The sequence below is a fragment of the Trachemys scripta genome, chromosome 14, assembly GCF_013100865.1.
Source record: "Trachemys scripta elegans isolate TJP31775 chromosome 14, CAS_Tse_1.0, whole genome shotgun sequence".
NCBI lineage: Eukaryota > Metazoa > Chordata > Testudines > Emydidae > Trachemys > Trachemys scripta.
In genome coordinates, this window is record NC_048311.1 from 965,023 (window position 1) to 991,422 (window position 26,400).

At 42.5% G+C, this 26,400-nt stretch overlaps 2 protein-coding genes across 2 annotated transcripts; one reads left to right on the plus strand and one right to left on the minus strand.

Moving 5' to 3' along the window:
• Window positions 1–4,595: 4,595 nt before the first annotated feature.
• LOC117887497 (olfactory receptor 6M1-like) lies at window positions 4,596–5,594 on the minus strand. The gene has a single exon (XM_034790144.1). It carries the CDS (start codon window positions 5,592–5,594, stop codon window positions 4,596–4,598), a length of 999 nt encoding a protein of 332 aa, XP_034646035.1.
• Window positions 5,595–23,446: 17,852 nt separating this feature from the next.
• Window positions 23,447–24,400, plus strand: LOC117887498 (olfactory receptor 10A7-like). The gene has a single exon (XM_034790145.1). The coding sequence runs from the start codon at window positions 23,447–23,449 to the stop codon at window positions 24,398–24,400; it is 954 nt and encodes a 317-aa protein (XP_034646036.1).
• The last annotated feature ends 2,000 nt before the right edge of the window (window positions 24,401–26,400 follow it).

Sequence of the window (26,400 nt, forward strand, 5' to 3'; positions counted from 1 at the left end):
TTATTTTTTACTATGTATTTGTACAGTGCTTAGCACAATGGAGGCTGCGATCTCATTTGGGGTCTCTGGAACAAAATATAATTAGGGCTAGTCAAATTTTTTATTAAACAATTATATTTATTGAGAAAATGTATTTACACAATATACAGTGGAAGAAGAGGCCACCTAAAAACTCTGAGACCATTCAAGGATTTTTCCCACTGTTATTATATAAAATGTTTTGGAGTATGTGATGTAGGAGTTGGGCATCACATTTGTATGTAAATAATTCTGCATACATAGTAGATACAAAGAAATACGTGAAGGTCCAAACTCTGGAATTGTGGAGTGAAACTACTGTAAATAGGGCTGGTTAAAAATCATGTAATTGTTAATTTTCAAAGTATTTTGGGCAAAAAAAAATATTTTGGACATTTTTTTCAGGATTTTTGCAACATTTGAGTTTCTATGAAAAAAATAATTTTTTTGTTGTGGAAAAAAGGAAAAATACATTTTTTGTCCAGCTATAATGGTAAACAATTAAGTCTGATATTTTCAAATCCTTCTAAAGATCAATTAATTAATTTCTTATGGAAACCGGTCATTAAATCCATTTTGCAGATTCTAAAATCTCATTCTGTAAGTTTTATTACCTTTAATAAAATACACTCTGTCCATAAAAAACTGCCTTTACTCAAAAATGGGTTTTTCCCCAAAAAATGTTGACATAGTTGAAATGTTTATTAGAGATGGTGAAAAATGAAAACTGGTTTTTGAAAAAAAATAAGAAATGCTAATGTTGTTTTTATTTCTGTGTTTGAAATTAGCCCATTTTTCATTTGTGCAAATAGTTTTAGATTAAAAATATATCAAAAATGTTGTCAGTTTTTGGTAAACAAGAATGTAAATAACCAGTTTGATAAGGTTTTCAGTAACAAAAATCTGCAAAATGCATGAAATTGTCCATGAAATGTGTCATCAGAAGGCAATTTTTGATTAAATAATTGATTTTTTTTCATTATAAGTTTTATTTGTGATGGTCTTGTTATCTTTATATGGTGGGGTTGTTATCCTAACAAGCACAGGTGATCAGTAATTCGCTTCTGGAGTCTTGTGAAAAACAACATATTCAGCACATCCCTCTCTTTCGATGTCTATTTACCTATTCCCATGCTCTAACACAATATACCTCACTCTCCTATGACAGCCAGGAATAGATCCCAGAAATCCCAACTTCCAAGCAGCTATTCTGTTTATGTTGGCTATGGTTAGATTGGATATATTCTGTGCCAAAATCCCATTGATTTTCAACAGGTGTCTAAACATTTTAAAAATGTGACTTATGAGATTCATTCATAGTTTCAAAAATATCTTGGGTTCTTTTTCACAGATTCCAAGGCCAGAAGAGACCATTGTGATCATCTAGTCTGGACTACTGTATAACACAGGCCATAGAACTTCCCCAACGTAATTCCTAGAGTTGATCTTTTAGAAAAACACCCAGTCTTGATTTAAAAATTGTCTGTCGTGGAGAATCCACCATGACCCTTGGTAAATTGTTCTAATGGTTAATTATTTTTGCTGTTAAAATTTTAAGCCTTATTTTCAGTCTGAATTTGTCTAGCTTCAACTTCCAGCCATTGAATCATTTAAGACCTTTCTCTGTTACAGTGAAGAGCCCATTATTAAAAATTTGTTCCCATTTAGATACTTATAGATTATAATCAAGTCACCCCTTAACCTTCTCTTGGTTAAGTTAAATAGATAGAGCTCTTTGAGTCTATCATGATAAGTCAGGGGTGGGCACATTTTTTGGCCCAAGGGCCACATTGGGGTTGCGAAACTGTATGGAGGGCCAGGTAGCGAAGGCTGTGCCTCCCCAAACAGCCGGGCCCCTGCCCCTATGCGACCCCTCGCACTTCCCGCTCCCTGATTGCCCCCCTCAGAACCCCCCACCCATCCAACCCCCCCTGCTCCTTGTCCCTTAATCACCCCCTCCTAGGACGCCTCATCCCTAACCGCCCCTGGGACCCTACCCCCTATCCAACCCCCCGCTCCCAGTCCCCTGACTGCTTTGACCCCTATCCATACCCCCACCCCCTGACAGGCCCCCCGGGACTCCCATGCCTATCCAACCCCCCATCCCCTGTCCGCCCCCCAGAACCTCCACCCCATCCAACCGCACCCTGCTCCCTGTCCCCTGACTGTCCCCCAGAACCCCCCGCCCCTTATCCAACCCCCCGGACCCAGCCCCCTTACCATGCCGCTCAGATCAGCATGTCTGGCAGCTGCGCCGCCTGGCCGGAGCCAGACACACTGCCATGCTGCTTAGCAGGAGCGTGCAACCCCGCCACCCAGAGAGCTGCCCGTGCGGCAGCATAGCTGCAGGGGAGGAGGAACAGTGGGGGAGGGGGCAGGGGCTAGCCTCTCTGGCTGGGAGCTCAAGAGCTGGGCAGGATGGTCCCTCAGGCCAGATGTGGCCCCTGGGCCGTAGTTTGCCTACCTCTGCTATAAGGCATGTTTTTCTAATCCTTTAAGCATTGTTATGGCTCTTATCTGAACCCTGTCCAATGTAGCAACATTCTTCTTGAATTGTGGGCACAATTCCAATATTGGTATGAGGCTACAGAATGCGTTAAAGCAATGGCTAAAACCTGCTAGGCTTTTTTGAAAATCCACCACCAAATCCCTTTGAATATCATTGGGATCTATGTAACTAACTCCCTTAGATTCCTTTGAAAATGCATCCTCATTTTCACATAGGGTATTGTACAGGCCAATACATCTTTACTAGAGCTGGCCGGAGAATGGAGTTTCCATTCCACAGGAAATTCTGATATTTCAACTATTGGATTTTGTCCTGAATCAGGATAAAAAGATCAAAATAGCAAAGTATTTTGCTGAAAGAAAGGTTAAAAAACATTAAATTCAGAGACGTCAAAACCAAAATGACTGATGCCCCTTGACAAGACACAGACATTTGAGGGCGTTGTTCCAGAACCTTGGGAACCTTTTGTGATTTTTAAAAGATTCAGCAGTTGCTTCAATGCATACTGCAGCCTCATACCAACATAGGAATTGTTACAAAGGTTTAGATCCATGGTCCATCTAGCTCAGTATCCTCTCTCTGACAGTGGCCAGTGTCACATGCTTCAGAGGAAGGTGTTAGAATCATATCAGGCGGATGTGGGATACTCTTACCCACATGAATAATGGATAACGGTGGATAATCAGCTGAACATGAATTCCTAGTGTGACGCTGTGGCCAAAAGAACTAATGTGATCCTGGGATGCATAGACAGGAGAATCTCAAGTAGGAGAAGAGAGGCTATTTTACCTCTGTATTTGGTGCTGGTGCGACGGCAGTTGGAATACTGTGTCCAGTTCTGGTGCCCAGAATTCAAGATAGATGCTGCTAAGTTGGAGAGGATTCAGAGAAGAGTCACAAGAATGATTAAAAATGACTAGAAAAAAAGCCTTATAGTGATAGACTCAAGGAGTTAAATCTATTTAGTTTAACAAAAAGAAGGTTAAGGGGTGACTTGATCACAGTCTATAAGTATCTACATGGGAAACAAATATTTAATAATGGGCTCTTCAGTCTCGGGGAGGAAGGTATAACATGATCAAATGCCTGGAAGTTGAAGCTAGACAAATTCAGACTGGAAATAAGATATAAATTCTTAACTGGGAGAGTAATTAACCATTGGAAGAATTTACCAAGGGTCGTGGTGGATTCTCCATCACTGACCATTTTTAATCAAGATTGAATGTTTTTCCAAAAGATCTAGTTTAGGAATTACTGTGGGGATGTTCTATGACCTGTGTTATACAGGAGGTCATACAAGATTATTACAATGGTCCTTTTAGGCCTTGGAATCTATGAATCTATGATAAAGAGCTCATTCTGACTATTAATACTGAGACACTGAGTATTTGGGATTTTCAATGGAGACTAAAAGAGTTGGGCCAGATTTTTAATGGTATTTAGGCACCTAAACATGCAGATGGACACTTAGTGGGATTTTGAAAAGAGCCTAGCTGCCTATCTTCCATTGAAATCATTGACAGTTAGGCACCAAGAGCCATATTTTCAAAGGTATTTAGGTAGTGGGATTTTCAAAAGCATCTAAATTCCTAGCACCCATTGAAATCAATGACCCTTCACCCTCAAATCTCATTGCAATTTAATAGAAGTTGGGTGTCTAACTCCCTTAGACCCCTTTGAAAATCCCAGAAACTCGTTTTATGTATGTTACATGAGTGCCTGTAAACAGAGATTGGGACCCCATTGTGGTAGGCACTGTATAAACATGATGGTGCCAGGAGACAATTCTTGCCCTGGAGAGCTTATAGTCTAAGAGTGGGGATATCAAAAGCAATGGCTTGATTGAGGAGTTAGGACTTGAGCTTTTAAATTACTTAGATGTTTTGAAAAATCTAACCTAAATGAACAAAAGGTGGGAGGGGAAACAGATTCTGCTAAGGTCACACAGCAGGTCCAGGAATAGAACCCAGGAATTCTGAGACTAAGTCAAGCTCCCACCCCACTAAATAACAATGCCACTCAATGGATAAAAGCAGCAATTCGTTATTGAGATGAAGATGTATGTGTATCAAGGTTCTGGTTGCAGAACAGAGCTCTTTATAGTCAAGTATTCCTTCAGGGCCTCTTTGACCTTCTCGTTCCTTAAGGTGTAAATGAAAGGATTCAGTAAAGGGCTCACTATGACCATGAACACAGCCACCACCTTCTGGAGGTCTAGGGAGCGGCCCTGGCTGGGCCTGGCATACATGAAGATGGCACTGCCATAGAAGATAGAGGCTACCGTGATATGGGAGGTGCAGGTGGAAAAGGCTTTTCGCCTGCCTGTTGCTGAGGGGATGTGCAAGACTGTGGCGATGATGTAAAGGTAGGACACTGTAGTAAAAGTCAAGGATGTGAGCAGAACCACAGAGGAGAGGACATACTCGATCATGAGGAGGAAGTGTGTGTTAACACAGGATAGCCTCACTAGTGGGGCATAGTCGCAGAAGAAATGGTTTATCAAATTGGGGCCACAGAAAGGAAGCTGGCACAGCAAAACAAGTGGGCAGAGGGTGGAGAGAAACCCACCCAACCAACAACCCGTGACCAGGAAGACACAGACATGCCCACTCATGATGACAGGGTAGTGGAGCGGGTGGCAGATGGCCACGTAGCGGTCAAAGGACATGACAGCGATGAGGATGAAATCCGTAGTGCCCAGGAAGAAGTAGAAGTAACACTGGATGATGCAGCCCCAGAAGGAGATGGCTTTGGCCTGGGAGAGCAGGTTCTCCAGCATCTTTGGAGTGATGGAGAGGACAAAGAGTATCTCCAAGAGGGAGAGGTTGCAGAGGAAGAAGTACATGGGGGTGTGGAGGCGGAGATCCACATACACAATGGTGATGATGGCCATGTTCCCCATTAGAGTCAAGGCAAAGATGGCCAGTAGCAGCATGAAAACCAGGAGCTCCATGGGCTGTAACAGTGAGAAGCCCAGAAGCACAAACTCCATCACCACATTGCTCTGATTGTTCGTTCTTATTTCAGCTTTCGCCTGCAGAATAGAGGAAGCTGAAAAAGCCTGCATGTCAAGTTTTTGACAAATTAATTTCAATAACATAAAATAAAAGAATAATGAGAATACAAACAAACTAAATAACCCACCAAAACCGGAATACATTTCTAGGGTTTTTTCCAGCCAGTTACAGAGCTCATAAAAAATTTATGACACTTTAAAAAGTTGACAAAATCTTGAAATTTTCAAAAATATAGATTTTCTGGAAAAAACTGTATTTTTTTATTTTTAAATTCCCATTTAAGTTTTTCCATTCTATTAACCACAACTGGAGAAAAATTATTAGTATTTACGAGGTTCAATTGAACATAAACCTTCATTCTAAAACATTTTGCTAGGCTTTCTCCTGGTGGGATCAGAAAACCAAATATGCAATCAACCTCTCAGAGGGTCCTATGGTGGCCACATAACTGCCCCCCAGTTTAGCACAATGAAAGAAAGATCTAAAAGCCAAGATATGATTCTTTTATGCAGTATCAGTTTTGACAGATAAATTGGTACATAGATATCCAAAAGTATCTATACACACATGAATAATCGGACAGAAACACACACACATAGATAGATCTGCATGGGGATAGATAGACAGAGGGAGGGAGGTAGAGACAGACAGATAGAATTATTCATTTCAATTCCTTTCAATCTTCAATGCTCTTCAAAAAATCATGCATAGAAACAAATTTTGGAACGTTTTACCTTACGCCATAGGTGTAATGTGGTTGAGGCCTTGGCTTCTGACTCCCATGGAAATCTCTCTCTGTGTCTGTGCATCCCAAGTTTGTCTCCCAAGTTTCTGTCTCCCAAAATTCTGTATAAATATGTGAGGGGAAAAGTGCCCCTCTGTTACTTATATTTTTCTCTTGATTCCTAGTGCCTTACCATTGTTATGTCCAAAGGGTTTGTCTCCATTTGCAGAATATCACAAACAGTGAGGAAAGGTGGTTATTTAAATTCATACTGCTGGGTACCTAGGGAACTATATACCCACACCATTTAAATTCAATTCAGATAGGCAAATGTCTTTGGGACAAAAACACTCTGTAAATACAGCCCTCCCTTGAATTGTGCTCAGCACTGGCTTTAGTAGTGAGAGTGTCCCATTCTGCTCCATGGAGCACAATTCCCCCTAGCACCATGCTGGGGCATTGGGGTCAGCACTGACCATAAGGGGAGAGCATCATCTATTGAACCCCACACCATTCCTTGCAACACGGCACCCCCTCGCACCATGCTGGGGCATTGGGGTCAGCATGACTGTGAGGGGAAAGCATGTATTGAGTCATGCACACTGCCCCGGAAACACAACCCCCCCTAGTGCTGCACCAGGGCATTTGGGTAAGTAGTGGCTGAGTCACCATCACACATGCTATTTCCTACAGTTATGGTATTCATTGTTAGTGCCCCATCTAAATGTTGCCCCTATCCTAAATCAGGAAGTGATGTAAAAGGTCCTAACTTAAGGCAGGTAAATCAATAGGTGCATGTTACCCAGGTGCTTCTGGCACAGACTTCATAATGCACCAGAGACACAAAGTGTGCTGGATATATTGGATCATAGATGGGTAATGAGTCAGATCCTCAGATGGAATAACTTGGCATAGCTCCATCAAAGTCAATGGGCCAGATGATCCCCAACTACTGAAAATCAGCTGTCCCCTCACTGAACTAAATAGGACAGATCCTCCGCTAGTGTAACTTGACATTAAAGTCAGTGGATCCAATCCACAGCTGGCGTTAATCAGCAGAGCTCAATTGAAATCATTGGGCCTAGACTGATCTACACCAGCTGAAGATCTGGCAGGAGCTGAAGATCTGGTCCATTGCTGACCTGTCAGAATCATCCTGTATTTCTACTGCTCCTGCCAATGCTAGACCCTGTCTTTGAATTTGTCTTGGAAGGAGTTTGGTGTATGGGGCATGGAACAGGAGAGTTGGATTTATGGAATAGTCTACTGGAGCTGGACAAGAAAAGAGGTCACAAAAAAAGTTAGGGGCAAAGATTTTCCAAACTGACTAGAAATTCTGGATGCCCCAATTTCTGGCACCCCACCTTGAGATGCCTTAAAAGGGGGCTCCTTTTAAGAAAGTGCTAAGCGTCTTTCCTTAAAAATCAGGTGTCTCAAGTTGGGCACTCTAGTATCCAGAGTTATTAGCCATTTTAGAAAATCTTGGCCTAAAAGCCCACTCATCTCAATGTTGGCACACTGGAAAAGAAAAGAAAAGAAAAGAAAAGAAAAGAAAAGAAATACAATTTCAGCAGCTTCTAATCTTCTGTCACAGAAGCAAGTTACCAGAGGTTAATTCCCAGCTGCAAAACCAGTGCAGAATTAAATGAACTTTCTTTAACTTTATTCCCAGAAGTTTTAATTACCAAGAAACAAAGGTTTTAGTGACAAAGAGACAAGTTGCGTCCCTTTGAGGCATCTACACAAACAAAACATTGTGAATTGGGGAGCCTTGGAACTAATTAGTTGCTGAAAGATTTGGGGAAGACAGTTCACAAACTTTTCCTGAAGTGCCTTATGTCACCAGCTTCTGAAGCAATCAGCACAAGAGAAGAGCACTATTTATCCAGGTTCAGTCTCAACTTTGCAACTGGACCTTGCAGAAAATTAGTTCTAATGCTCATCTTTCATGACCCACATTTTCACCTTAAAAGGACATAATTTGAAGAAGGTGGGTGCTCCACCCTTTTTGAACATCCGGCCCCTTCAATGTGTCTCAAGTTGGGCACAGTAAATAAATAAATCCATAAACCAAAGCACCAAAAATCTCTAGTCGCTTTTGAAAATGAGAGCCTCAGACATCCAGCCAGATAGGGCTGGCACAGAGATGTTGATTCTCCTCCTACTCAAGTCAATGGGAAAACTCCTGTTGACTTGAATGGCACAGGATCATACCATAGTTGTTAACCATCTCAATGGTTAAATGACCCAGTTTGTTTGGAAGTTACTCTTAGTCTATACTTGGAGGTTAGGAGGAATTATATCCTGGAGGCAGTTTATCCAATAACTGACTTCACTGCACAGTTATTTGTGTTGTCAGATGCCACCGGTGTAGTTCTCTGCTCTATCCAATGTTGACAACAGTTGGCTGCATGTGTGTGTTCCCTCTGTGTGCTGCCCCAGCTCTGCGCAGATAGCTGACACAGCAGACCCCGAGAGAGCCCCCAATGACCACAGACTCCGATAAGCTATGAAGGCACCCAACCAGGTTTATTGTCAAATGAAACACAGCTCCCCAGATCAGATGTCTACAGTTCTGCTAGTACATATGTGCTCCCTGACAATGGACACAGCTCAGTCAGTGGCAAGACACTCCACTGCCCCGTAGGCCAGACAAAGACACCACCCCAGGGATGCATTCTTATACACAGGTACAAACAAGTTACACATCACTCCTGATGTATTGAGGTGCAACCCCTCTATGTAGTAAGGTGCTGCCTCTCACCTTGCACATGTTGGTTTGGGTCCTCTGATGGTGTCGCTAGACTAGATATGGGGACAGAGTAGGCAACGAGGTTTGCTACAGGGATTGGTTCCTGGGTTGGTGTTTTTGTGGTGTGGTGTGTAGTTGCTGGTGAGTATTTGCTTCCGGTTGGAGGGTTGTCTGTAAGCGAGGACTGGCCTGTCTCCCAAGGTCTGTGAGAGTGAGGGATCATTTTCCAGGATAGGTTGTAGATCATTGATAATATGCTGGAGAAGTTTTAGCTGGGGACTATACGTGATGGCAAGTGGTGTTCTGTTATTTTCCTTGTTGGGCCTTCCTGTAGTCGGTGATTTCTGGGTACCTGTCTAGCTCTGTCAATCTGTTTCCTCACTTCCCCAGGTGGGTATTGTAGTTTTTAGAATTCTTGATAAAGATCTTGTAGGTGTTCGTCTCTGTCTGAGGGACTGGAGCAAATTCAGTTGTATCTTAGGGCTTGACTGTAGACAATGGATTGTGTGATGTGTCCTGGATGGAACTGGAGGCATGTAGGTAAGTATAGCTGTCAGTAGGTTTCTGGTATAGGGTGGTGTTTATGTGACCATCACTTATTTGCACTGTAGTGTCCACGAAGTGGATTTCTTGTATGGACTGGTCCAGGCTAAGGTTGATGGTGGGGTGGAAATTGTTGAAATCCAGGTGGAATTCTTCAAGGGTCTCCTTTCCGTGGGTCAATACGATGAAGATGTCATCAATGTAGCACAAGTAGAGGAGGGGCACTAGGGGACGAGAGCTGAGGAAGCATTGTTCTAAGTCAGCCATAAAAATGTTGGCGTACTGTGGGGCCAGGCGGGTACCCATAGCAGTGCCACGGACTTGAAGGTATAAGTTGTCCCCAAATCTGAAATTGTTGTGGGTGAGGACAAAGTCACAAAGCTCAGCCACCAGGCGTGCTGTGGCCTCATCAAGGATAGTGTTCCTGACAGTTTGTAGTTCATCCTCATGTGGAATATTGGTTTAAAGCGCTTCTACATTCATGGTGGCCAGGATGGTATTTTCAGGAAGATCACCAATGCATTGTAGTTTCCTCAAGAAGTCGGTGGTGTCTCGAAGACACTACTCTGGTAGTGCTGGTAGTGTAGGCTCTGAGGAGAGAGTCCAAATAGCCAGATAATCCTGGTGGCAGTCCCAAAGGGGGTTTCTGTGATCCAACCCATCACAGTATATTTGTGCTAACTATATGTGACCCTTCCAGACTGCCCTGATATACTGAGCCTTTCAGTGATCTCAGAGCACTGAGTCTGAATAACGGGACAATCCCTAAATCTGACGTGATTGGCTCCTGGCAATCCCAAACTCTGGAGGAGGTACTTTTACAGGGTCAGTGAAAAAATGGCCTGCATCCTGCTGCCCCCACATGTGCTTGTTGGCTCCATCATGCTTCAGATGCTCAGGATGACCTGGTTGCTGTCCAGAGCATACGACTGCCAGAACTGGACTGCAGAGTCCACCCAAATTCCTTGGTCCAAGAAGGATAACACCATGCATATATCTATGATGGTGGCAGCCTCGTTCCCTTGCAAACATTGGGGGTGTTTATCATCAGGGAAATATTCTGGGGACCACCATATCATGCAGCAGCAGCATAGGCTGGGATGGGTTTAAATGAGTTAGGAATCCCATGTCCACTGAAATCTAGTGGGAGTTAGATGCCTAATTCTTTTAGGTCCCTTTGAAAATATCACTACATTGGTTAGTTGTAGCTGGTGTTTTGTGTTCGGTGGGAGTTGGGGGCCTAACTCACTTAGGCCCATCTGAAAATGTCCCCTGCCACATTCATCACTCCCATTCCCATTGTGTTACATGGGATTGTGATAGCTGGAGATATGGGACATCTCAGGTAGAGCTGGTCAGAAAACGAGGACTTTTTGGTGAAACTATTTTAGCAACCAAAACCCAAATATTTACAGCCCCAAATGGGCACTATTTAAGCATGGAAGGCATTCCAGGAAGCTGTATGTGTAACCTGGAAGGACCTGGCCTGTTCCTACAACAGCACCCGCTCTTGTTCCTTGCTTCGGACTCTGGCTGTGTTCTCCAGCTCTGATTCCTGGCTTGACTCCTGACCTGTCTCTGGCCCTTGGCTTGGATCTTGATCCCTGACTAGATTCCTGATGCTGACTCTGAATTTAGGACTGACTCCTGGTTTCTGACTCTGGCTCTGACCCCTGCTCCAGCCACTAGGCCCTTCTCCTGCTCTGACCACATGACCTGAGTCCTGGGCCAGACTGCCCACATCCTGGTCGTGACTGTTATGGCTGGAGAACACCATAGACTCTCATGTAAAACTGAGACCATCTTATTCCAAAGTGCCATCTCTGGCCACTTGAGCTTACAGAGTTCAGCCCTTTGCTGTTCACCATGTAAGGGTGGGATTGTCACAAGTACCAGAGCATGAATGTGACTCTTGCTCCTAGATGACTTAGGATTCATCTACACTGCAATAAAAACTCACGCATGGCCATGGCTGGCCTGGGTCAGCTGACTTGGGCTCATGGGGCTATAAAACTGCAGGGCAGATGCTCCCACTTGGGCTGGAGCCTGGGCTCTGAAACCTGGTAAGTGGGGAGGGTCTCAGAGGCTGGGCTCCACACCGTGCAGAAACATCTATGCTGCTATTTTTAACCTTGCAGCTCAAGACCCAGGAGCCCAAGTCAATTGAGACTCAGTGCTGCAGATTTTTTATTGCAGTGTAGACGTACCCTTAGGTGCTTTTGAATATGTCACCCAAAGGGTCTATGGCACATTGCTGTGCAGTGCCAACTCTCAGAGGATAAATCTATCTCATTCGCTGGCTGTGCCACACAGATGTATTTCCTCCTAATCTTGGATACAGTCAAGTGTTTGCTTCCATGTCCTACAACCATTACCTGGCGATATGCCACCCACTGCATTACACGTCCAGAATGACCAAGGGGGCATGCATATGGCTGACACTGATCTCCTGGCTGTGTGGCATCCTCATCCCACTGGGAAATGTGGCTTGGATATTCATCCTGCCATTCTGTGGGCCTAATGAGATTGAACATTTCTTCTGTGACTTCCTTCTGGTGCTAAAGCTGGCCTGCGTCAACACATCCCCAGACGCGGTCGCAATCCTAGCTAGCAGCACGCTCATCACTGTCCTGCCTTTGCTCTTCACAGTGGGATCTTACACATGTATCATAGGCACCATCCTGAAGATGCCATTGGTGGAGGGCAGGTCTAAGCCTTTTCCACCTCTTCCTCTCACCTCATCATGATGGCGTTCTTCTACTGCTCTGCTTGCTTTATGTACTTACAACTCATATCCAACTATTACCTGGACTGGGACAGGTTCCTTTTCCTGTTCTACACAGTGGTAATGACCATGCTAAACCCAATCATCGACAGCTTGAGGAGCAAGGAGGTAAAAGGGGCTCTGTGGAGAACCTTATAGAGAAAATTGTTCTCCTAAGAATCACTTGGTTGGCATTTTCAATGGGACACATTGGCGTTACGTGTAAAATTTGGGTAGAGCTAGTCATAATTTTTTTGACGAATTTTTTTTTTCAAAGAAAAAGACAATATCATATAAATCACAATACTTTGTAAAAACCGGTTGATTTCAATGATTTTTTTTCAATGGAAAAAATATGATTTTTCATTTATTTTCGGACACCTACTTGTGTTTTGTTTCTGTTTTCAAAACCTAGAAAAAATAATCAGTTTTTGGATTTTTTCCCTCTACCCTGTTTTTTAACATTTCCTCCTTTTTTTTCCCCACTGGGGGTGAAAGAATGAGAGGATGAGGAGAAAAAGTGGGGAGTGGGAATTCAAAAAACAAAATTTCAAAAACAAACATTTTAGGTTTTTGAAAAACAAAATGAAAAGAAAATTAGGATTCAAAACAAAACAAAAAATATTTGTTTAGAATTTTTAGTCAAAAATTGAAAAGTTTCACTGAAAAATTTAAAAGGGGAAAATTTTCTTCAAAATTTTTAATCAGAGAAAGATTTTGATTTTTTTTGACAAGCTATGTCTATTTTTTTAACCAACTGTTTTAGTCCCCTTTGAGAATCCCAACTTTCTTTTCTTTCCCTTCTCCCTTGTTCATGTTCACTCACCTCCTTGCCCTTTGTCAGCCTTGTCTATCTAGGCAGAGATTTTCAAAGCCACCTATTAGATGTGGATGTTCACATCACAACAATTTTAATGGGAATTGGCAATTCAAATTGCTTACACACCTTTGAAAATCTAAGCCTTAGATTGCTTTAGGCCAGGGATTCTGCATGTGTGTCTGTACAGCATCTGGCACAGTGGAGCCCTGATCTCTTTTAGCATGGTCGGAGCTATTAGTTGCTCCTTTAATACAAGTAATAAATAGTAATAATCCGCAGGATAGTGAAATTATGGGTCTGCATTTTCTCAGGGTGTTGGCAGAAAGTGGTTTGGGGCTGTGATCTAGGACACTGTCTCCTGTTGTTTGAAACCTCCCATGTTTAGGGAAACAGGACTTTGCACATTTTTTGTAAATAAACAGGATTGTATCATAGATAGCAGGCTCCATCATCAATATGTCCTAACTGGAGCAACCTGCAAAACCCTGGTTTTTTGGCTAGCTGCTCAGGACAAAAGGGCTAATATTTAGGGCTGTCAATTAGTCACTATCAACTCAAGAGATTAACTCAAAACAAATTAACTCAATTAAAAAAAATAACCGTGATTAATCTCAGTTTTAAACTCACTGTTAAACAATAATAGAATACCCATTTAAATTTATTATGAGTGTTTTTGGGTGTTTTTCTACATTTTCAAATATATCGATTTAAATTACAACACAGAATACAAAGTGTACAGTGCTCACTTTTTATTATTATTTAAAATGTTTTATTATTTAAATTATTAATACTAAATTAAATTGGTATTCTATTATTAACACTGCGATTAATTGTGATATATTTTTTAATATCATGATTAATGGTGATTAATTTTTTAATAATTTTACAGCCCTAATAAACATCCATCCATTTTTTGAACAGTTAATCCCAGACCTCAATGATATGAAGCAGTGGGTCACCATGCATTGATCAAAAAGTATTCATTTTCCTGAGCTTTAAATTTGTTAACTTGTCAGTATCACTGGATGCTCTTTTTATGCCACACCATCTCACTAGGACGTCCTGTTTAGTTGTTTGTCCACTGAAATCCCTAAATAATTTTCATTATTAGTATTATTTTATTATTTGTGTTACCATAATAGTCATGGATCAAGACTCCATTGGGCGAGGTGCTGTACAAACATAGAACAAAATAGACAGCCCCTGCCTCAAAGACCTTACAATTCAAATATAAGAGAAGACACAACAAATGGATACAGATAGATCAGCAGGGGAGTACAAGCAAACAATACTGGTCAGCATAACAGGGAATGGTTTCAACGCCCCAGCAGCCTACTTGTTGTCAAGTTTTTGTACACATCACGGCAAAGGAGAGTTTTAAGGCGGACTTTGAAGGATAATGAGTTTGTTTTGCAGGTGTTATGGGGAACTTCTCCCAGAAATAAGGGGAGAAGTTCCCTTCCACAACGGATAGATATCTCCCTTCCCCCACATCATTCCCTGCTACCCAGCCACCTGAATCTGTAAAAATTATCACACTATCCTGCCCTCCTCCATCCAATGGCCCCAAAGTATTTAGACACCAATTCCCACCATGAGTCACCAGCAGAGGCTGAATCTGGAAGCCTCAACACAAGACACAGCCTTTTACCACTGAGGTAAAGGAACAGTGCTGTCAGCTGAGTAGCAGTAGCAGGCTGTTATCCTGAAGCCCAGTCACTAGAGGGTGACACAGCACACTAGGAGACCATGTTCCTCAGTGGATTGATCACTAGGGCTGGCCAATAGCACAGTGGTTAGGGCACTCACCTGAGCTGTGAGAGGTCAATGTTCAAGTTTCTGCTCTTCCTGAGTGAGAGGAAGAACTTCAAAGGAGGTCTCCCACATCCCAGGTGATGGCTCTAACCACCAGGCTACTGGCTATTCTGGGATAGCTCTGCCTCTTTCTTACCAGAAATTCTATCCTGGCCCTAAAAATCCTTCCCAACCTTCCCAATGAAATTGTCATTGAAACTGATATGCTTCTGCAAAACATTGTGGTTTGGTGAAAAGGCATTTTTTTAAATGGAAAATGATTTTTCTTGAACATTTTTCGATCAGCTCAATTGAGAATGGGCCTCAAACACAGGAGACCTAGTTCTGCTCCCAGCTCTATGGAAACTTTTCATTGCCATAATGGCAAAACGTTCTGTTTGGATTTTATCATTTCAGTGTGTTTTGTTCTGGTTTTTATATTATATTGAAATAGCAATTGGGATATTATATATATGCCAGTAATAAATTTTAAGGTTTTTAGAAGGTCTCTTTCTATAAGTTTATAATATATAACTAAACTATTGTTGTATGTAAAGTAAATAAGGTTTTCAAAATGTTTAAGAAGTTTCATTTAAAATTAAATTAAAATGCAGAGCCCCCCGGACAGGTGGCCAGGATCCTGGCAGTGTGAGTACCACTGAAAATCAGCTTTCATGCCACCTTTGCATGCGTGCCATATGGTGCATTCCCCTGCACTATAGTATAATGTTTTGACTTCATCAAAATGACACATTTCTATCTTAGCAAAATGAAACAAACAAACATTTCCTGGTTCTGGAGCAAAATTTATCTGAATATTCATTCTGCAGGAAATTTTGGCTTTTCATCCAATTTGGAATGAAAACAAATTTTGTTATTTCCCGTGGAATGGAAACTCTGTGTTGCAAACATCTCTAAACATGAACTTGATACTTGCCCAGAAGGACGGAGCATAGAATCACATCCTGGCTTCCGGGCTAATGTTCCATCCATGGGAGAGGCTGGGTGATCCTAACAAGATGAGGAGCCCTCCTGCGATGGCCCCGCTCCTATATCCACCATGCACCTCATTTGTCTTGTTGGTGACCTCCTCTGTGTTCTCACACATCACTCCCTCTACCTCACTGCTGACAGCAAAGCCACAGTCTCCCATCTCCATTCCCAGATGCTGTGTTACCCTCAGGTGCTCAGCTCCTCCAGGGAAAGGGGAATGTGGCCTCTGCCAGAATGCCAAAGCGGGATATTTGGAGCTACCAGCTGACCAGCACTGGTATAATGGACTCTGGGTCATACACATGCTATATACACTGGATACCCGCCAGGTGAAGGAAAGACCAAGTCTTATAAGAGCAGTTCCCTCTCCATGTCTGTCTCTGGTTGACCCACACCATCAGTATCAGTGGCAGGAGCGTCATGATTCCTCTGCTGATTGATTCACAGATTCCAAGGCCAGAAGGGACCATTGTGATCATCTCGTCTGACCTCCTGCATAGCATGTGCGACACGACTTTCCCAACTTAATTCCTGTATGAACAAGAGAGACCCCCTGCAAATAGTCTGGACGTTAGTCTCAGTCAATTCTTGGCCTCAACATCGTTCTGCGGCAATAAGTTCCACCTTTGCTGTTGTTGCTGTTGTTGTGTTTTGGTTTTTGAAACTTTTGGAAATTTGGAAATTTGGAATTCTCGTGCGCCCCTCTTTGTGACCTTGAGCACAGACACACACACTTATTCTTTTCCTTTCCCCACTCTGTAACTTGTCAAAATGTTTCTCGCTTTCCCAAAGTTCAGAGGGAGCTCCCCAGGATAAGCTATGTCCAATTCTAATTCATCTTGCGGTGCCTCAAAGGGCCATGTGCACAGGGCTCGCTTCACCCACCCGCCGAAATGCAGCCGCCTCTGGGTGGAGAATGGCAGCTGTTCTGGGACTGGAGTGGAAGGAGAATCCTGTGGCTCACTTAATTATTTACCTGCCATTGTGGGAGCCTCGGGCATTGGTGCATCTCGGTCCCTCCTGTCCCCTGTGTGCAGCACATCATGGTCTAGTCTTCTGTGGGCTGTGATACTTTGGTCTCATTTTGGTTGTTGGGGTTAGTGTGAGGGTGCTGGGTGGTGCTGGTGGCCTGTGCTACATGGGAAGTCAGACTAGATAATCTGGTTCCCTTCTGGGTTCAAATACTATGGCTCTATGACTGAATCCAAATGAAAAGATGGAGAGAGGGGGAAAGGAGGAGGAAGTTGACAGATCTGGGATTTAGCCAGACTTGAAACCTTAAGTACAGGGGACATTGACAGTGGTCTTTTTAAAAGACCCTAAGGGCTCTAGGTGTCCAACAACCATCCAATTTCAGTGGGATTTAGGTACCCAACTCACTTAGGCTCCTTTCAAAAGCCATAGAAATTACAAGCTGAAGGGCACTGGTGTTGTTATTTTTCAGCCAAAAGATGGTGCATCCTGAAGTTCATTGTCCACTTGCCAAATCCTAGGACATTGGCATCAACAGTAGCACAGAGGAGAGAGCACCCCCCATGGAGCCCCCACCCAGATCCCTGCAGCACAGCATGCCATAGCACAGCACTGGGGCACTGGGCTTAGGACTGACTGTCAGGGGGGAGCGCCCCCTACAGAGCCCCCACCCCAGTCCTTGCAGCATGGCTGGGTATCATGGTCTGCACCCACTAGGAGAGCCGCACACCACCTGCTTTGTCACCCACACCACCTCCTATGGCACAGTGCCCTCTATTGTCACACTGAGGTGAAGGGCAAGGTAGTGCTCTCTCTACTGAGCTTCCCACTCTGTTCCTTCCCATTGCACAGCTCGGCTATTGTTAATCTTTTCTCCTTCTCTCTAACCCGCCTCTGGGCAGCTAAGTTGCAGGGCGGTGGGCTTTGGCCTCTGTCCCACCAGAGGGAAAGTGTTTGGGGTGATGCCAGTGAGGATTTCATCCCGCCCCCACCCCTCTGCCATAGGGAATTCTTTGCTGGTGAATGTTCTTCTGTAAGTTTAAGCTTAGTTTTTACATAAACCTCTGTTTTGGAAGTAGTGGTTAAGTTTACTTTCATGTTTATAAGTCGCCACCATTAGCTGAACTGTTGTGATGCCACTTATTGACCAGTCACAGTAATTGCGGTAGGTTCTCTATTCTATTGCATTGTCATTGTATCTTGCTATATTACTTGTAAGTAAAGCTGTTCCTCATGCCAGCTTGGGTGTTTAATGCTTTCTGTAGAGCACTAAGTATCATTTACCCTTATCTGTGAGGCCTATTGCTAGTTTAGGCTGGAGTTGTACCTGGAATCTACCAAGGCACCCTAACAGGTATACAGTGCAAATCCAGGAGGAGGCACCGCCAACAGTCGTTCTTCCTATGAGTAGAGAGATGCTTCAGACTGGTGGATAGAAGCTTCCCACCTATCCAATGCCACCTTTGGGACCACCCCAGGATCTCCATTATCCGCAGGAATACCAGGTGCTCAGGGAAGAGAGGGTTACAGATTAACAAAAAATAACAAATATTTTTATTTGGGGCAATCAAAAATTTTCAGCAAAAAAATGAACCAAAAAATCAGTTTTCTGATGATTTATTGTTTGTTTCTGACAAACAATTGGAATTTTTAGAGGAAAGCCTGAAACCCAATTTTCTGTCAGAAAAAAAAAAATTAGAACATTTTTGACCTGTCCTAAGTGTGAGTTTAAAGTCCCAGGCTCTGCTTGCAAAGTCAGTGGAAGGGTGAGGAGCTAGTGGGGTTTCTGAGTCTCTGAACATAGCAGCTCTGCACTGTGTGTGTAAACAATGAGAGTGAGTCACAAGAATCTGTAAAGAAACAGAGGCAAGCAGACTGACTCTTCTTAGGACAGTGCTAATGTTCCTGTTTTGGATTTCAGCCAATAGGAGCTGCCCACATGCAGTTTTCTCTGGGGATAAAAGGAATGGACTTTGCCCAGGAAATCTTCAGGGAAGTGCACAATGCTTCTTGGAGAGGGGTGGCCTGAAGTCAGCATCCCTGACTCAAGGCTGAAGGATCCCCACCATCATACCTCTGTATTCAATGGCCCTTAGGGCTGGATTGCACATTCAGTTTATCAGTCTGTGTAGTAATTTACAGCCATGATGTAGAGGGTAATTGCATCTTCATTTCTGGCAACCCTAGCAGTGCAATCCTCCGTGTTACCAAAATGTGCCCGTATTCCAGACAACACACAAAGGGCGAGAGCCAGAAGAACTGAGTGCTTGGATTGCCTCCACCACGTGCCTCCACGCCCATGGTCCACCCTGCGCTCTAGGAGACTCTAGGGACTGCTGTAGCACAGCACCCCCAGCCGCACCCTACCATGGGGTTGGTTATAATGCTTTCACATTAACAGATGCATTCAAAGAGACCACAACTGGATACAAAGTAGTTGCTACCCCCAAATTACATGCAAATACTCCATCCCCCAAGTGGGCAGAGTTAAAGCTGTGCAGGAATACAGGCCTACATTGGGCCTGAGTCAACTGTGGTTTTACACTGAGTTTGGATGTTAGCATGAGCGATAGGCCCAAAAAGCATGTGACCAAAAAGACCTGAGATCATGAGAAAAGAAAAGGCTTGTTTGTCTTAAAGTAGTAGTGACCGTTGAAATACAGCAGTATCTTATTTAAGGGTTGGGTTCAGGTCATCAAAATAAAGAAAAAATGGTTAATTGGGTACCTGCTGCAGTCAATAATTAATGCTATATGGTTGTTTAAAAAGAAATGCTTTATCCAGTTGCTGGGAAGAAATATGGCAAAACAAAATAAGAAGAAAACCTTGACAAGAGAGGCCCCATCATTAATCTTGTCTTGACTGGGTCAGAAGACAGGGTTCAGTCCTAACTTCCTCTTCTGGCTTTAGCTAAGTGTCAAGATCCAGCAATGACATCACTTCTTTATTATAGTGTATAAAAGACGAGGTATGTAGAGGTTTCTTTGTCAGAGCTTTTTCTTACCCCTGTGGAGTCACAACATGATGGGAAAGTATCTCCCGAGCCTGATCCTCTTTTGGGTATTTGGTCAATGCTTATAACTGAATTATTGCTAGGAGGTCGAGTTTAACACAAACAAATAGGCTTGTATTTGTATTTGGGATGAAATCAACATCGAGTGACCTTTGGATCAATAAAGGAATCCTTGTGTGGAAACTGACTCATGGTAAACTTTAATAAATGTATTAGGAGATTTTTTCCCAACAGGCTGCATTACACTACATTGAACAGGACAGCAGTGCAGTGTGCAACTTCATCATTTCCTGAATGTTAAGGGCCTGACTCCCTCTCACTGCCCCACCTTTGTCTGTCTTTCATCTTTAGATTTTAAGCCTTTGACGACTGCAAGTGTCTCTTCCAGTGTGTCTGTACAGTACCTAGCAGAATGGGACAATAATCTTGGAGCCCTTCAATCTTCATGCTCACGTAAATCAGGAGCTAAGAAGTCAATTTACCGTTCTACAGTATGTTAAATAAGGCTCATGAAAAGTCAAACCAACTTATCTTCAAATCTCCAAACTGACCAGCAGTGGGATTTTGGGTCTGTTCTTATCTCATCGCTAGCACTTCCCAGAAAACTAACTGAGTTATGATCTAATTTGTTTTGTGGCAATCAGTAATAGTTAATGATTAAAAACCAATTTGAAGTAACAATTTGAATTAATAATATATAGTACTATACACATGCTCTTTTGTGAGAGTTCCATTGCATACTGAATCAAAGAAGAACAATCTTATACTAACACATTACTTAGGTTCTAAAGTCTTTCGGGAAGTCACTTTCTTTTTGTTGTGTGTTTATACTGTGCCTAGCACAATGGGGGCTTGTTCCATGACTGGAGCTCTTAGGTGTTACTGCATTACAAATCATTATCATCATCATGGAGTAATTCAGACTACGAAATGGTCAGGAGATCAGCTCCCAATGGGGACAGTGCAGATAAATAATAAAAACTGCCATCCTGCCTGATGAAGCAATGCATCCTTTGGAGTGTGTGAAGAGATCACCACCCTCTGTTCCAGCTGTGCATGAGGAAGTGGTCCTTGGTGCAGCTAGTTGATGAGAACTGTACAGAAACGCTCCCGAATTTCAGTAAGTGCAAAACTCTCCAATTTTAAGTTCATACTCTTCTTCCAACTGTTTAATGCCACTTACTTCTAGGAGCATTTAAGCGTCAATCCCTGCAATCCCTTACTTCAGAGGGCAGTGCTTACTGCCACAAAAAGCCTGCAGTGGGATTATTCATTCACCCACTACCATAAAGATTTAAACAGTTGTGTATGGAGAGGGTTATTCTGGAATAGTTTTCCCAGTGTGGATATTCTTATTCTGGAATAAAAGTGTCTTTGTTTTTATCTAAATTTTCCTCTGGGGAAAAAAATCTTCATAGTAGCTTTGACTTGGAGTATGATCCGCTGTGTCCCTTTCTCATAATCATCTGCTCTGGACCTACTGCTTGTTGGGTAGGTGGCATGATATTGTATCTGCCTTTCTCCCAGAGTTTGGGAACAGTTTTCCACCTTGCTTTTGATAGGATGTCTTTTATGGTTCTTGATAGTTTGCAGAATCTCTTGCTCTTTCTCATATTTGGTGCATTGGAGATGAAAGTGTCTCTCCATCCCAATCTCTCATCTGTCACATTGGCTGCATAAACACTGCCAGAGCTGGGTGAATTTTTTTTAGATGAAACTTCTTCCCACTAAAAACTGTGTGTTCAGGTCAAGCAAAACAGTTCATGAATTCATATTGAATTCAGCAAATTGTTGTAGCTGAAAAAAAGAATTCTGAAAAATTGAAAACATTTTGTTTTGACATTTTCTAAATGAAACATTTTGATTTTTCAATTTGGAATTTCAAATTTTAATTTCAAATTTTAGTTCCATTTTGTGTTTTAAAAACAGTAACGAAGACCCCTAAAAAATGAAGTGAAATGTTTCATTTTGGGTCAAACAAAATGTTTTGTTTGACCTAAAATGAAAGTTTTTGACTTTTTCATTTCAGTGAAAAAATTGCAATTTTTTTGTTTTGGGTCAATCCAATCTCTCCCCCCACCCAATTTTTCATCACTATTCTCCAATTCTGTATTTGGTGAGGAGTTTGCCTTAGCTTTGCACATGTCACTGTGGTGAGGAGTTTGCAAATGTGATCATTCCATGCAGGCCTCTGTAGGCATCTGGATTGTTGCTGTTCAGTGATTCATATATCGGTAATTTAGTTGTGCACAGCACCAAGCATATTGTTGGTCCTTAACAAATACATATATAAATAATAAGAATATACATATTAGCAGGTCTTTTTCCCATATCAACATTTCTGATTTTTCAGTCATTTGAAGATAGAGGGACATTGCAACATTTTTGATCTTTAAGTTGGATTTGAATTTCAGACACCTCAAATATGGGGGTGGTAGGATCTCAGGTGTAGATTGGGACAGTATGAGTTAGGACTCATTTCAAACATATCATATCTTGGGCTTTTTGCAATCCAGGGTTTGATTCACATCCTTTTCTATTCAGGTCAGTGGTAATTTCCCTTTAGAATATATCAGGTACTATTCATTGTGTAGTCCATGCTTTATGAGCCCTGACCCAAATTACCACAGATATTAAGTGCCTCCACTTTCGGATGACCAACTCGGGACAACTTAGCTTGATTTTTCAGTCATCCTATATTCTTGATTACTTTTACTCCACTTCGCCAGTTTTAGGACCATTGTAACTCCTTTGAAATTCAAGGGCTAGATCCTTATCTGGTGTAAATCCATATAGCTCCATTAACTGATTTACACCAGATGATTCTGGCCCATTGGACGTACATGGGCATAATGCTATAGAAACTCAGTGGTGAATCAGACCCAGAGTAATTACATTTGCATTGAGCTCGTGACAGAGTGAAGAATCACACAAAATCACTGGTCACTTTTACAGTTTTGGCCTTATGGGACTGCGCCGAAGTTAACATTACATAGAGCTGTCTGTTTAAAAGGTGAGTTTTCAAAGTGCCCAAAGTCCACATGCATAGGCAGACCCACTTGAAAATTGGATGGACTAGGTTAGAAATAGTGTTCTAAATCTGGAGTTATTTGGTTAAGAGATTCATGAGATACATTCCCGCTCACTCCCAAATTAACCTTGTTTGAAAATTTGCTGGATCTCATAACACATTTTAGTCACAAAAGTAGGGGGCGGGGAAGGATCCATGGGTAAAAGCCACATAAAACATCCATCACTGAACTTCTCTAAGATCCAGCACAGAGTACCCAGAAATTGAAACTTAATGAGATATTGATTCGCGTTCTAAGAAGTGTTGCACAGGACAGCTCTGAGCATTAGTAAATTAGAGACACAGGTTGTAGCAAATTGTAAAAAAGACAAAATTCTTAGCTTCCTAAAATTCACAGTAAGACTCAGATTATCTGGAGAAATTGTATGACAGTGGAGTATGTCAGAGTGGGGGAAAGTATTCTGTGACAACTTATTGTTTCCTTTTATTTTTCAGGATGAAAAATAGCCAAGAAACAGTGGGAAGAAACAGCACGACAATCACTGGATTCATTCTCCTGGGATTTTCTGACATTCCCAGCCTGCAGCATTTATTTTTTTCACTGTTTCTGGTCACCTACATAGTCACCTTGGCTGGAAACCTTCTAATCATTGTCCTCACATTGGGTGATCCAGCCCTTCACACCCCCATGTACTTCTTCCTAAGGAACCTGTCCTTCTTGGAGATGTGCTATACATCCGTCAATGTCCCCAAAATGCTTGGGAATCTGTTCTCTGGGGTAAAAAACATCTCTTTCATTGGCTGTGCTGTGCAAACCTATTTCTCTTTTTTCCTTGGTGGGTCAGAGTGTTTTCTCTTGGCGTCCATGGCCTATGATCGCTATGTTGCAATATGCAAGCCTCTGCATTACCCCGTGGTTATGAACAGGAAGGTGTCCACTGGACTGGCTGCTGGATCCTGGCTCAGTGGTCTCCTCATGTCCTTCGGTCACACCATCATGGTGTTCACCCTACCCTTCTGCAGATCCCATGAGATTAATCATTTCTTCTGTGACATCCCTCCACTGCTGAAGTTGGCTTGTGGAGACACCTCCCACAATGAAATGGCTGTCTTCATGGTGGCTCTGTTCTTTGTCTCCTTCCCCTTTGTGCTAATCCTCATGTCCTACATCAGCATAATCTCCACCATCCTGAGGATTCCCTCAGGGGAGGGCAGGAGGAAGTCCTTCTCCACCTGCTCCTCACACCTCATGGTGGTGACAGTGTTCTATGGCTCTGCTTGTGTTATGTATCTGAAGCCCAATTCCTCCTACTCACCAGACACAGACAAGTTTCTCTCTCTGTCCTACACGGTCATCACACCCATGCTAAACCCCATCATCTACAGCCTGAGGAACAAGGAGGTGAAGGGTGCATTCTGGAGAATGGTGCGGAGAAGAAGGTTCCATTGAATAAAGGAATTTGACTGACTGTAAATGTCTCCAGCTCAATCCTTTTAAGGGCTTTATATCTATGTTAGTCCCTTATCTGGCCCATTACCATGGTAGCTGAGCACCTCACAATCTTTAACGGATTTAACCTCACATTGCCTCTGTGCAGTAGGAAAATGCTATAATTTAAGTTTTAAAGATGGAGCTAAGTATCAGAGGGGTAGCCGTGTTAGTCTGAATCTGTAAAAAGCAACAGAGGGTCCTGTGGCACCTTTAAGACTGACAGAAGTATTGGGAGCATAAGCTTTCGTGGGTAAGAACCTCACTTCTTCAGATGCAAGGGAGCTGTGACAGGTTGAATCACAGAAACCCCTTGGGGACTGCCATCTGATGTGCTGAGACTACCCCTGAGCCTGTTTCCCCTGGCAGCTAAGGACTTCAGTGCCCTGCCAGGTTTGTGCCAGACATGCTTGTCTGCTGCAAACAGAGACCCAGGTCTGAATAATGTCCCCAAAAAGCAGGCTTAACTGAAAACAGCTTAAGAAATGTTCCTGTCTCCAACACTCAGATGTCCAACTCCCAATGGGGTCCAAACCCTAAATAAATCCGTTTTACCCTGTATAAAGCTTATACTTTAAACTCCTAAATTGTTCGCCCTCTATAACACCGATAGAGAGATATGCACAGCTGTTTGCCCCCCCTCCCCCAGGTATTAATACATACTCTGGGTTAATTAACAAGTAAAAAGTGATTTATTAAATACAAAAGTAGGATTTAAGTGGTTCGAAGTAATAACAGACAGAACAAAGTGAATTACCAAATAAAGCAAAATAAAATAAAACATGCAAGTCTATGCCTAATATAGAAAGAAAATGATTTACAGATGAAATCTCACCCTCAGAGATGTTCCAGTAAGCTTCTTTTACAGACAAATATCCCTCTAGTCTGGGTCCAGAAATCACTCACACCCCTTGTGGTTACTGTCCTTTGTTCCAGTTTCTTTCAGGTATCCTTTGGGGGTGGAGCGCTATCTCTTGAGCCAGCTGAAGACAAAATGGAGGAGTTTCCAGGGGCTTAAATAGACTTTCTCTCACGGGTGGTCCCCCTCCTCTCTCCTAGCCAGAATTCAGCTCCAAGATGGAGTTTTAGAGACACATTGGCAAATCACATGTCCATGCATGACTCAGAACTTACAGCTAGCGACCATTGTTCACATGCTACCTTGAATGTCTTTAGGTAGACTTCTTATGTTGATTAGAGCCTTCCAAGATCCATTGTCCATTAAGTGTTTCTTGATTGTTAACATGCAAATTCCTTTCTAAAGAAGCTGTCCAAATGCCTTACTTAAAATCAAACAAGTACACAGCCAATATTCATAACTTTGAATACAAAAATGATACATGCATACAAATAGGATGAATATATTTAGTAGATCATAACCTTTGCAGAGATATGTTACATGGCATATGTAGCTTGAAACGTATTCCAGTCATAAATACATTCATAAGCATATTCCCATAAAGCATTATGGGGTGCAACGTCCCAGGAGCAATGAGGTACAATGGCCAGATTAGAAAAGGTGTGTAGGTTCCCCAGTATGCAGATAGGTGCCTAATGGGACTTGCAGAAATGTTTAAGCAGTTTAGGCACCTAACTCCCATTGACCTAGCTACATTTGTGAATCCCAGTAGGCATCCATCTGCATCCTTAGGTATCTAAATAAATACCTTTGAAAATCTGTCCCTAAGATTGTTAAAGGTATGGATGATGCTGTGGTCAGCCTAACTGATTTAGGAGTCTAAGTCTCATTTTCAAAATGGAGTAAGGCACTTAGGAGCCTAAATCCATCTGACTGTAAATGAGATTTTGTCTCCTAAGTGCCTAAATCTCTTTTGAAAATGAGACTTAGACTCCTAAATCAGTTAGGTGTTGCAATTCTGAACATGCAGTGCCTGAATACTTTTAAAAATTGGGGCCTGATGTCCTTTTAAAATTTTTCTCAAGTGTCAAAATATTTAAAG